The 14,088-nt window shown below is 38.7% G+C and overlaps 1 protein-coding gene across 1 annotated transcript in view; it reads right to left on the bottom strand.

Annotated features, from left to right (window-relative positions):
• Positions 1 to 14,088, bottom strand: part of prdm6 (PR domain containing 6) — a 231,646-nt gene that overhangs the window by 46,445 nt on the left and 171,113 nt on the right. The window contains exon 5 of the mRNA XM_043721601.2: positions 6,009 to 6,133. Coding sequence (XP_043577536.1) covers positions 6,009 to 6,133 — 125 coding nt within the window. The remainder of the gene's footprint in view (positions 1 to 6,008; positions 6,134 to 14,088) is intronic.

Below are 14,088 nucleotides of genomic sequence, written 5' to 3' on the forward strand. Positions count from 1 at the left end.
TCAGATTGATTCCCAAGGCTTCTGTAATCACAAGGATGGAAGTGAAAGCTGAGAGAGCTACCCTTCTCCTTTCAACCCTGATTCAACTTATGAATCTTGTTGCGATGATGGGGGCCCTGTTGCCTGTACTCCTCAGCCGTGTGCAAGTGTACAGATGAAAAGTCTGCTTGCCTCCTCAATATCCATGGGGCATGTTTCAGAGAGATCCTAGGCTATCACAAGAATTCTGTCTTGTGAATATTCAGCAAGCTTCAACAGAATTTAAATCCAACAGCTGACATGAATTCTCCTGAGGACCTACAAAATGGATCAATAACTATTTTTGCTAAATGTAATAAATTGTCAATTTTCTTATCAGTAACTCAGAGAAAGTGTTACCAATGCATCTGATACCAAACACAATAATGACCAAATTCCTGCAATTTTGAACTAAATTATAATGCACAACATCACACAAAATCCAATGCAGTGGATTAATCAGGACTTTTGCCTTCAAATGCATTTAGTTCTGATAAATGTGTCTAACTACAGACTGCAGTTTAACAGTGAAAAGTTTAATGAATCTTAATGGTGGCTGGGTTAGAGTTCTTAGTATATGAGGCAAAGTTTAGCAAAAGCACACGTTGAGTGTTTGAATCTCTTTGGTTATATGGCATTCCTATCACTAAATCCAAGAGCTGTTCATTATAAATAAGTTTTATTTGCTGGAGAAGTTCTATTTCTAGCAAAAGAGAATGCAAGGGAAATGAAGACAGGGTTTACTACAACTGTAGATTTTTTTTGACAATCAATGCCTTTTCAGGAAAAGGAGGTTCATATCACAGAAAAGGCCGAGTCAATATTTTTGGATAATACTAAGAGCTGTACCCTGACAAAGCACAAAAGTAACGGCTGGAATCTAATGGAGAAGATTATGGAAGAAGGCTCTTTGGCTATCAGTGCAGTCAATACTCAATTTTGAACCATTTAATACTAGACATATTGCTGCACTGCAAACTGAAAATGGAAATGTTTATTACATAACAGTGGGACATAGAGAGTTGAGGAGCATCAGCAACATTGTCTAACTTGATCAATAATGGAGGCTGGACCGGGTGCAAGGTACTGTAAACAATGCAAAATACACAGAGGTGCTTCAACACCTTTTTCAATCCTGTCAAGTATTAGAAGTGACTCAACATAAATGGAATCGAGTATTCCAGCATAGAAATTTTAAGCAGCAGTGACACTTGCTACATGAAATCAATACAAGCCGGATCTTGCTGGAGATACCTTGTCAGGAAAGAAAAAAACTAAATTATACAATTACACATTTAACATCTGAATCATCAGACACACAGTCAGTGTTTGTTAACTCCCTGGAACAAATTGAATCCCTGGACTGTCTGACTTGAACCATTAATTTGAGAAGATTCGATAGCTAAAGTTTAAATTCAATCTCATTCAAAGAGGTATTTAACTCTATTCTCTTGCAAAATTATAAAAGAATTGACAAAATCAAATCCTTTTTTTATCAGCTGCACAGGAACTATTAAGAACATGAAATCAATGATTGGACCACACACACTGAACAATGAAAACAGGAATACGATAAAGCAGTTCTAAATTATAGCTTATAACCTCAAAGCTAACTATAGGTTATCTAAATCATTATCTGTACTAAAAACTTTCTTATGCTGGAAGCAACAGAATAGTAAGCATGACTTAGGTCAGATCTAATGAATTGAATTCAATGTCACAGATGATATCATGAATGGACAATCAGGCAGTTAGAGGTGATTCCAGGCCAGATTTTCACAACTTCGTCCCTGGCCAACTGGAAGTGAGCAAGATTTATAAAAAGGCGGGTAAACCCAGATTCCAGGCTCCCACTCCAATTCCCATAAGGTTGTCTTTTTAACTGGGTGTGGCATTATGCTGTGAGTGGCCAGCCTGCATGCAACATCTCCATTCTTTCAGACTGCATTGTGGCTGGTGGATATTTAAGGATTTTCATACAGTTGAACCTGTTTTGGAGGTACCGCACAGGATTCATGAACTATGAAGGAATACTAATCTGGAATCAGGAACCTCTCCACAGGTAAGTTTAAAAGCTGTTTGCAACATAAGTTATAATGTAATGGTGTATGCTACATTCAGATAATCATAAGAAATAGGAGCAATAATAGGGCATTCTACCCCTCAAGTCTGGTCCACCGATCAATAGGATTGTAGCTGACATGACTGACATCTTAACTCTATTTTCCTATCTGCTAGTCTGCCCTCCCATTCCATTAGTCTTAACTCCCATGGAGATCAAAAATCTAGCAAGTCCAGCTTTGAATATATTCAATGACCCAGCATCCAATGCTATCTATGGAACAGAGTTTGAAAAACTAAACCAAAAGAATAAAAAAGCCTCATCTCTGTCATAAGTGAAAAATCCCTTATTTTGAAATTGTACTACTGGTTCTAGATTCCCCAGAAAGGGAAACATTCTCTCAGCATCTACCCTGTCAACCCTTCGGAATGCTATGTTTGTATAACATCATCTCTCATTTTTCTCAAGTCCAAATAATTGTAGGTACAAGATGCTCAGCCTTTTCTCGTAAAACAGACTTTTATCCATGGAATCAGCCAAGTGAATCTCTTTTGAATTGCTATCAATCCAAGTAGATCAGTCCTTAAGTAGTTAAGTATTAGAATTAGAATTGGAATTAGGTTTATTGTTACATGTATTGACATAAGTGCAGTGAAAAGTTTACAAAATCGCCATTTAATGCCACAACCACAGGCATAAAGGTTCCTAAGTACAGGATCTTAGGAGTGAATTAGAAAAATAAAGAAATAAAAAGTTCAGTATCACAGTCCTTCAAGTAAACTGCGCTGGGCCTTGCCTTAATGATAGGGGTTTGCACAGAAAAGGTAGGCGACTTTTAAATACACCAGTACTGTATATGTTCAAAAATCTGTAAATGTATTGAAGTATATCATCAAATGGATATGGTGTTCTTCTGCACTGGACGCTATTGATATTCAACTTTGGCTGCGCCACTTTTCCTCTGTCTTTTAACTTTTGTTTTGAAGCTGCTCAGACATCTGTTCCCTTGCTTCTTTTTCACAGTTCCCTCACAACTGTGCCAGTCAAATGAGCTCTTGCACTTTTTATGACTGGACAAAGAATTTGGGAGATGGAAGATATTATGGGAAAATGTGAGGTAATACACTTTAGCAGAAAGATTAGAGGAGATGAATATTATTTAAATGCAGAAATCTACAGCACAGAAAGAGTTAGGTGTTCTCCTGCATAACTCACAAAAAGCTGAAATACAAGTTTGGCAGGTAAAATGGAATTATATGTTATAGAGTCATAGAGTCATAGAGATATACAGCATGGAAACAGACCCTATTCATATACCCGTCCAGATGCCTTTTAAATGCTGTAATTGTACAAGCCTCCACCACATCATTCTGTACACGCACCACTCTCTGCATGAAAAAGTTGCCCCTTAGGTCCCTTTTATATCTTTCCCCTCTCACCCTAAACCTATGCCCTCTAGTTCTGGATTCCCCCACCCCAGGGAAAAGATCATGTCTGTTTATCCTATCCATGCCCCTCATGATTTTATAAACCTCTATAGGTCACCCCTCAGCCTTCGATGGTCCAGTCTATTCAGCCTCTCCCAACAGCTCAAATCCTCCAAATCTGGCAACATCTGTGTAAATCTTTTCTGAACCCTTTGAAGTTTCACAACATCCTTCTGATAGGAAGGAGACCAGAATTATATGCAATATTCCAAATGTAGCTTAACCAATGTCTTGTACAGTCACAACATGACCTCCCAACTCCTACATTTAATGTTCTGACCTTTCCTTCAAAAGTCCAGCTAAAGCTACACAAGGCACTAGTCATATCAAAGTTGCTATACCATGAACAGCTTTTATCCCTTCATCTAAGGAAAGATATATTAATATTGAATGCAGTCCAGAGAAGGTTCACTAGAGTGATACAGGGTATGGAGGCCTATATTATGAGGAACCTACTGGAGATTAGAAGAATGTAAAGTGACCTTATTGGAAGATTATTAGGGCACCCAATAGGGTTGGTGCGGGAAAAATTGCTTCACCTGTGAGAGAGTGTAGGACCAGAGGGCATAATCTCAAAGTAAGGGATTGCCCATTTGAGACAGAGATGAGGAACAATTTCTTCTCTCAGAGGGTACTGAATCTATGGAAATCTTTACTACAGAGGGCTGAAGAGTCTGGATTGTTAAGTACGTTCAAGGCTGAAAGTGGCAGATTTTAATCAGTAAGGAAATTAAGCATTATGGAGAAAAGGCGGGAAGGTGAATTTGAGGGTCATTAGATCAACCATGAACTTAATGAATAGCAGAGTAGGTTCAATGGGCAAAATGGCCTGCTTCTGCTCTTACCTCTTATGGTCTTATAGCATGTCTTTTCATTATATCAAAGGGTGCTTTACTTCCAAAAGGACAGAATATTACATTTTCCTCAGCTCTCATCTGTCACAGACCCTCACCTCCACAAACCCGTATGCTTCATCCATGCCAACTAATGCAATCTAATGCCCGCTGCCCATTCACTATGGCTACTTATATGTGCGTGCCAACCTAACTATTAAATCCACCCACCACCTTTATCCCTTTAACCTTCCATGCCAATGCATTGCAAATCCACTAGTTCACAGGTCAAAGAAAAATTATATTTCTATTACTTGAAGTTCTATTTTGCGGAGAATAGCACTCTCATTCGTAAAAACATTTTGACACATGTTGGCACAGACTTGACATTTTGACATATCCTGATACTTTTTGACAAGTCAAGACCTCTTGATACTTCAGTACATTTATTGGAAGGTTTTGATAGATCATGTTAAAAATCACACAACACCAGGTTCAAGTCCAACAGGTTTATTTGGAAGCACTAGCTTTCGAGGCACTGCCTCTTCATCAGGTAGTTCCACTGACCCATGATGCCAAACATGGATCAGGATACCAAACATGCCACACACCCCTACTCCAAAAGTGTCTCTGACCACCACCCCCAAAGTGACTTGGCCCATACCTGCAGGGGTACCTGTGCTCCTCAAATGGAGAAATCTAAAACAACTGCATTGCAAACATAGCTGCTGTTACCTGGTCTAATCTCCAAACTTTAGGTTCCAGACACCAGGGATTCTAAAATCCGACTTCAGTGGGGGATGCTGGTCATTCAAGTGGCCGGCTACCTCTAGGAACTGAGCACTCATGAAATACAGACTGACTTTATTCCCACACCCATAAAAATAAGAAAATCTGGATTCAAAGTTGGCACTAAGGACTCCTAACCTCTTCTGCCAGTATCACTGCAACAACAATGCTCTACATCAGGATGAAAATCAAGGCCTTAATGAATGTGTTGCTGACTGCGGGAAAATCAAGCTCCACAACCAGCTCATTCACTTTACCTAAATTTCATTTATTTTCAATTATGTTGGCATTCCAAGGTGGCACAAGTTGGCTATAGTCCTACCCAAAATACTCCACAGGAAAGAGAAGCCAGCTTACTGCTCAATGCTGACAAGGTGAAATGTTGCTAGCTGGATCTTCTTACGATATTGCGACCACAAGCTCACTTATTGGTAAACCATTTAATGTTGCAGTTTCTTCTTTTGCACATCTGATAAAGTTTAGAACACTTCTTTCCATACAGAAAACATGACAGCAATTCAAATCAGCAAACACTTGTACAGAATTATTTACAACACTATAGGGCTCTTAGAATAACATCATGACCATCACAGTCAAATTCTATACTTCTCAAGTGTAACATTTAGTCCAGATGTCCTGAACTTTACCAGTATCATGAAGTAAAGAAACAGCACTGTATGTTGTTTTGACCTATTCTGCAGAAAGCTAAGTCTTGACAAGAAAAGGTCAGCCTGGTGTCTGTTAGCAAATAGATTTTGGCAGTGAAAGGAGTACGGTCCATGTTCAAATGATTTTAAAGCTGCAAAAGGAAATACTTACAATTGTCATCTTGTGCAATGCACTGAAAAGGAATCCCAAAGAATGAGGTATAGCTATCATTGTACCAGACCAAAAGCTCCATTCCTCTCGGGATGTCATCACAGGCTCTGTAGAAGATGCATGACCTGACAAACAGCAAAGAAAAAAGCACTGATGAAATGTACAAATGATATCATTTTAATTTTGCTATGAAAAGCATATACTTCCTTCAAAAATGACACTTGGCTTTCATGGAGAAACTAGTTGGTGCCCCAGTACTATCTTACAAGCTATGGATACAGTCTGTTTTCTATAAAACATATGACTACAATCAAATCAAGTGAGATGTAAAGAAAAATCTTGCTTTTTCATAAACATTGAAGTTTGACAGGCAAATCAGTTAGGATCACCCATGCATACAAGTAGGGAAGTAGTGTGGGTAAAATGCAAAACATGGAAGTACAATATATCATTTTTAAATAGGAAAAGTTACACAAGAGATACTTTTAATATATAAAATGGCTTTCAAATTCTTTTTGGAATATAGCAAACATTCCTGTAGTTGTTAGGGTCTTATGTTGCAACAGTACTGTGTGTGTATCTGAGCCAAAAAGTCAAGGTTCTAAGTCTCACCTGTCCTGGAACTGTATCATGTCAATCTGAACTGATTAATTAAATTGTTGTTAAAATATTTACAAGCTCACAATTACTAAATAATGCCTGTTTTCATGAGTAATTTTATGTTACTGCTACAAGGGGTGGCCAGGAGTTTTCTTAATCAACTATATATTCCTCCTCCAAAAAAAACCATTAAAATAGCAATTTAGTTCAGAAAGCCCAATGTAATGATAATGTGGAAAATGAGAAATTCACCACCTCCTGGGGGAGGGAACATTTATTGCAACATTACAGGCAAAAGTTGCCCAGCCTGAACATTCTGCTGATTCTATTTCTAGAGCATTCGACTGGGTTAGAGAAGCAGAAAATTAATAGGTAAAAGTCCCATCCAATCACATTTCTGTGCCATGTAATGAGTCTTGGGATCCTAAAGATGAAGACTGAGATCCTAGGCTGATCTTTGTGTTCCTAACAACTGGGCTTGCTGAGGTCAATCATTTATGGGCAGCACGGTGGCTCAGTGGTTAGCACTGCTGCCACACAGCGCCAGGGTCCTGGGTTCGATTCCCACCTGTCTATGTGGAGTTTGCACATTCTCCCAGTGTCTGCTCTGGTTTCCTCCCATAGTCCAAAGATGTGCAGGTCAGGTGAATTGGCCATGCTAAATTGCCCACAGTGTTAGATGCATTAGTCAGGGGTAAATATAGGGTAGGGGAAATGGGTTTGGGTGGGTTTCTCTTCGGAGGGGCGGTGTGGACTTGTTGGGCCAAAGGGCCTGTTTACACACTGTAGAAGATCTAATCTAATAACAATCCTACCAAGAGCCCTCTGAGATCAGTAAGCCCCACACAGACCACTGATCAAACCTCTGGGTCCCTATAACGCAGCTTCTCTCTAGACGACCTATTGAAAAACTTTTTTGGCTTGAAACTGAGAGCAAGTGAAGAAGAAACATATAAAATATGAGGCAGATTCATGTTTGAGTGAAATAAACATGTAGTACTGTCCTTGACCAAATCATATCATAAAGATTTGCAGGTGCCAATATAATTTGTTCTTTGCTTAGAACTACAGACACCAGAGAATCCATCTGCACAATTCCCTCTAATACTGAGATATGCACATGACAACATGTTCTGTCATTGCCAAGTGACTCTTGGCAACACATCATGAAGATCAATACAAATAAATAAGAGAATCTCTTTTGCAGCTCCAAAAATTCCATCTGTGTTGTTTTTACTGGGTATTCTGCTCTCCTGTTTGACTGGCATTCTGCACGCTAAGCAGCATGCATTTCATGCATCTATGAATATCTGACAAAAACTGTCGCATGGCTGACCCTTCTATTTGTAAAGGCCTGTAAATTTTTCATAATTCTTTCCCCAGTTTCGCAAGCTCTAACAGTCTATACATTTCAAATGACTGACAATTTACCAGCGAGGATGGGGGTATGTTTTTGACAAATTTCATTTTTTGCTTTAACTTCTTCCAACAGAAACATTGCAAGATAGTTCAAAGTTCCCTATGTAAGAAGACCCATATTAGACATAAAATGTATAGTTTCAGCTGAAAGGACAGGACTATTTTAAAGCAATGGGTGGTCTCACAGACTCTTAGTAAGATTACAATACTGTAAGCATACACTGTTTCTTACAAGAGGGCAGCAGTTTCAGGCTCCGCACAAATCACTGCATGCTGAAGTACATCAAAGGCATTTTTTCCTCTCGACTAATATTTCCTTGGCTGACATGTATTTAGTATTGTGTTTGGATGACTCATAAAGATAACTGCATGATGTCCTGTCTCTGTTGTAGTCGAACTTGTGCCAATGAACATTATTGTCAGCACAAAATAAAAACAAAGTGTTAGGGATGGGGTGGTCAGGATCGTCAATCAATCTTAAAAATTCTTTGAAGAGGGTTCCATTAAGACATCACAAATCAAAACATATGGAATTCAAACCAGCTGACTCGTGCTAGGAGTAGATGTTTACACATTGCATAAGTGTTTCACCATTATTGTATTCCTATACACTGTAAGCAGTTCTCTTTTTTCCTTCTTCGTAAATCAAATTTAAAAGCTTCATGTCGGAAAATATTCTTTCTCAATTATCCCACAAAAGGCTCAACTGCAGCAGGTAAAATATCTGCTGAATAGTTGCACAAAGGATAGTTTTATTAATTTGACATACATACAAAGGAGGTAACACTTTAACCCTATTTGGTGAAGATCTGAGCTAAGAGCTGTGAAGATCCTAAGTTAGAGCCACACTTTTGTGCTGAGTCATTTGTTGTTAGCCAGAGACACAGTAAGGGAAATATAGTGGACATTAGTAATGCAAACTGCAGGAAAAGTAATCAGTCATTATTCCTACTTCTCATTGCTACCCACCGTTGCTGCCTAGAGGATTCAGGTAAGATGTCTTGTCTCTTTGCCAGGTTGAACAACTTGATGACTTTCAATGTCAAAGCTGCTACATTAAGAATACACTTATGTGATGTCTTAAAGACAATCAAAATTCACTAAACCATAGTCAGTAGAGAGTTCATTAATAAAAATGATCTCTTCTTTTTTTTCTCTGTGGGGAAGGCCTGAAGTAATTAAGAGTCAGTCAGCCACTTAACTGGCCAGTTGGACTTTCTATAATTAGGATCCTGGGAGTTGCTGCGACAAATCCAGATTGGTATAAGACTTTTCTTCTGCAGAAAGTGTGGGAAAAAATAAGGAATAAAATATGTAATGGTTAAAGAAAAATCAGCAGCATGCTTGCATCTAGTTTATTTCTAATCCTCAGCTAGGATGAATCTTTCAAAAAATGCAGTTTATTTCTGAGGGATGCCGAGGTATCAACATCTCACCCTGGTTGACAAATTCATATCAGGATTAACAAGGATTAATTTGACTTTACAGGTGAGGAATTAAACCAATTAAACATTTGCCCCTTCAGTTGAATGTAAAATATTTTATGGAATTATCTGAAGACTAGTTATCCCTCAATTAACATCATTGAAACAGATGACTATTTATGGCATTCTAGTTTTTGGGATCTTGACATGCATAAATTGGCTACCTTTACATGTCTGCATTATCAAAGTGACAATATTTCAATTAAGTATTTAATTAACTGTGAAGCAACTTGTAATATCCTGAAAACATGAAAATTGCTACCTAAATAGTAATGGAAAAATTACTTTGTTTGTTTCTAAGTTAATGGTTTGTCTACATTTTATAGCAAAGAAGTTCAAAATTTGAAAGAGGATTCCTCCAGCACAAAGCTGAATAAAATCAGTTAAAAAGTATTTTATTGCTTGTGTTATGAAGATGTGTGCGTACTTTACGAGAGTTAAAAGCAGCAGAACTACCGGACACAGCACCTTGCTCGAACAACTCAATTAGCTTGTTGTCTGGAGACAAAAATAAATTCAAATTCAGCCAATCAATGTAAATTATACACCCAAAAATACCAAACTCCAATCCAGTTTGAATTGAGTATATTGACAATCTTAAAAGCCAATGACACAATCTGATGCTTTGGGGGGGTATAAGACAGGGGAAAATTGAACAGTTGAGAGGAGAACTGCCAAGCCCAGCTTGTAAACAGACTGCTTGGAAACAAGCTCTCTTATAATTATCATTTTGATCAGTAACCTGTGAAGCAGAAATTCCTAAGAAGAAGAAAAGAAGACACAGGAAGATCCAAAATCCAGGCATGAAAGCTGTCTGGTTTTGAGATAAGAAGTGTAGTTTTGCAAATCTTAATTGGGAGTTTTATCAGACCAATACTATAGAAGGAATGGTAAAGGATAGGTTAGAGGAAGAAATTGTAAATAGTGATTCACTAATTATTCTCTGTTATACTTTAATAAATAAAGTTGTTAGATTTTACTTTAAATAAGTCTTGGCCACTCGGATTTTTACAGATTACTGCACAGTATTAAACCTTTTCTGTGATGCTGATTTTAAATTAAGCAGGAGAGTTTACCCAGTGACGTAACAGTTGTTTGCAGGTAATGAAAAAAATGAAAATAAGAAAATAGGAGATGGAAATATATAAATAGTTTTGATTCTTTAATTTTCAGCAATTAACTGCAGTACTTTAAAAATAATAATATAGCAATAAAATAACTACTGCTAACTGAGTAAAACTATTCTCAGCATAATCCTACATGTGGCCATTTTTTTAAAAAAATGGCTAATGAGGACAATGCCCATTCTGCTGGACATGACAGTAACTCAAGTTTTAGAGATAGGCCTGGAGGGATTTTTTGGATCAGGAGATCAATATTTCTCAATAACTCATAAGCCAAAGTGGCATTGGTTCTGTATTGTTATACATTACCTCTTAAACGCAGAGTCTGAAACTGAGTGACCGAGTATTAAGCCACTCAAATCTGTAACATAAAAGAAAACCCAAAAAATATTAAGTGATACTTCTGTGAAACCTTGGGCTGAATCCTCCCAAACATTGCGGTCTTTAGCAGGAAATTTGGGAAAACCAGATGAGGTGTTGATAAAGTCCTTTATCAATGTTGAGACGAAGGGTTGCATTGTTCAACCAAGGATTTTGAGATGATATTCTTATTACTGAGTGATGAGGAGCCTATTAGGCTATTATCACTCATTATCATCCTCATTACTATCACTTCATCAGATATAATCTCCCATTATCCCACCTGCCGAATAAAAACTAGACACCAAGAATTCCCAACATGGAAGTCAGAGGGGTATGTAGAGACTCCAGTTCACTATTTGCTCCTCTGTATGTCCATCTTGGACAATCAGTATCATTGTCTCAGGTATTCTCCATGAGCAGTGAATGTATGCATCCCACATCCACAAATGCTTATTCTGATATATATTGGCTTTTCGGCACTATTGTGGCACATCTCCAATCCACTTACAGTATGCTTCTGCTCTACCATACTACACTGCCAGCAAAATAGATAGTGTATTGGACAGTGAAGAAGATAATCTCAGAGTACAAAGTGACCTTGATCAAATGAGCCAATGAGTCGAGAATTGGCATTTGCAGTTTCATTAAGATAAATGTGAGGTGTTGCATTTTGGTAAGGCAAACCAGGGCAGGACTTTTACAGTTCAAGGTATAGCCCTGGAGAGTGTTGCTGAACAAAGAAACCTAGGGGTGCAGGTTCATAGTTCTTTGGAAATGGAGTCACTGGTAGACAGAGTGGTGAACAAGGCATTTGGCAGGCTTGCCTTCATTGGTCAAAACAATGACAATAGAAGTTTGGAGATCATGATGTGGCAGTACAGGAAATTGGTGACATCACTTTTAGAATATTAATTCAATTCTGGTCACCCTGTTATAAGCTTGAGAGGATGCAGAAAAGATTACAAGGATTTTGCCGGGAATGGAAGGTTTGAACCAAAGGAAGAGGCTGAATAGGCTGGGACTTATTTCTTTTATAAACTCACGAGCGGCATGGATAGGGTGAACAGCCAAGGTTATTTTTGTGGGGTGAGAGAGTCCAAAACTAGAGGGCGTAGGTTTAAGGTGAGAGGAGGAAAGATTTAAAACGGGCCAGTCAGGTAATTTTTCACAATTATGTAATAAACTGCCACAGAATGTGGTGGAGATGGGTGCAATTACAACATTTAAAAGGCAGCTGGATGGACTTAGAGGGATACAGTCCAAATTCTGGCAAATGGGACTAGGTCAGATTGGGCTGCCTGGTCATCGCAGACAAGTTGGATCGAATGGTCTGTTCCTGTGCTGTATGACTCTATGGCTTTGAGTATAGGGGTTGGGAATTCAGATTGAGGTTGTACAGGATGTTGGTGAGGCTTCTTCTAGAACACTGTGTCTAGTTCTGGTCACCCTATTATCGGAAGGATATCATCAAGCTGGAGAGGGTTCAGAAGAGATTTACCAGGATGTTGCCAGGAATGGAAGGTTTAAGTTTGAGGGAGAAACTGATAGGCTGAGATTTTTCTCATTGGAGCATAGGAGGTTGCGGGATGACCTTCTGGAGGTTTATAAAATCATGAGGGATATAAATAAGGTGAATGACAGGTATCTTTTGCCTTTGCTGGGGGATTTCAGGATTAAGGGGCATATTTTTAAGGTGAGAGGAGAAAGATTTATTTGGGACGAGGGGCAACATTTTTACACAGAGAGTGGTTCATGTGTAGAATGAACTTTCAGACAAAGTAGTGGAAGTGGGTATAGTTACAATGTTTAAAATTCATTTAGATAAGTTTGTGAAGGTTTGTAGCTCAGGTTGAGGTTTAGGGTGTAGGTTTGCTCGCTGAGCTGTTGGTTTGATATCCAGACGTTTCATTACCTGGCTAGGTAACATCATCAGTCGTGACCTCCAAGTGAAGTGAAGCTGTTGTCTCCTGCTTTCTATTTATATGTTTGTCCTTGATGGGGTTCCTGGGGTTTGTGGTGATGTCATTTCCTGTTCCCAGGAACCCCATCCAGGAGAAAGATATAAATAGAAAGCAGGAGACAACAGCTTCGCTTCACTTGGAGGTCGGCACTGATGATAATGAAACATCTGGATATCAAACCTCCAGCTCAGCGAGCAAACCTACACCCTAAATTTAGACAAGTACATGAATAAGAAATGTTTGAAGGGATATGGTCACGTGCAGGACGGTCGGTCCACTTTAGTTTTGAATTATGGTTGGCATGAACTGGTTGGACCAAAGGGTTTGTTTTTTGTGCTCTATGACTCTGACTCTATGACTTAGGAATGCATCAGCACCAATTATTTCAATGCAAGATCACTTTATGCTCAGTGACAGGCAGCCAATGCATGGACTGGCCCAAGCTGCATTTTTAGGGCTGTTCATTCACTCACTCATATTCCTCCATGATCTCTCGATTTCTAAATGCAACAAATAGTAAGTGACTGCGATCACACCAGGAATGGGCAGAGTCAATGTCTGCTTGCTGGTCAACAACATTGGCTCCACTGCATGCATTTGCACAGTAAAGATTTTTGTAATTTGCAATTATAACATTGTGCATGGGAAATGCATATAGTATGCAACTTCTGGGGAACAAATGCTGGTCACAAGCAATTTTGACCACATCAATATGGTTAGGGCAGGCAAGGGCATCGTGTTATTATTGCTCGACTGTTCTGGCAGATGATGGAAGTGGAATTCAATGGTAATCTGGAAATAAGACTTTAATGATGAATATAAAATTATTACTGATTGTTAGGAAAACCCATGTGCTTCACTAATATCCTTTAGGGAAGGAAATCAGCCATCCTTATCTGATCTGGCCAACTTGGGTCTCCTGACCCACAGCAATGTAGGTGACTCTTAAGTGCCCTCTGGGCAGCTAGGGATGGGCAATGAATGCTGATCCAGCCAGTGACACTCACATCACTCGAATAACTTAACAAAAGTCCTTCCAGGTTGTTGATCGATGTCTTTGTGAACTAATCACAAAAAGAGGCTCCTTTAGACCACAATGTATAAAGCTAATGCAAAACTTCATTTGCTG

The sequence above is a fragment of the Chiloscyllium plagiosum genome, unplaced genomic scaffold (assembly GCF_037043375.1).
Source record: "Chiloscyllium plagiosum isolate Xiang-an unplaced genomic scaffold, Cpla_swu_hap1 HiC_scaffold_2, whole genome shotgun sequence".
NCBI lineage: Eukaryota > Metazoa > Chordata > Chondrichthyes > Orectolobiformes > Hemiscylliidae > Chiloscyllium > Chiloscyllium plagiosum.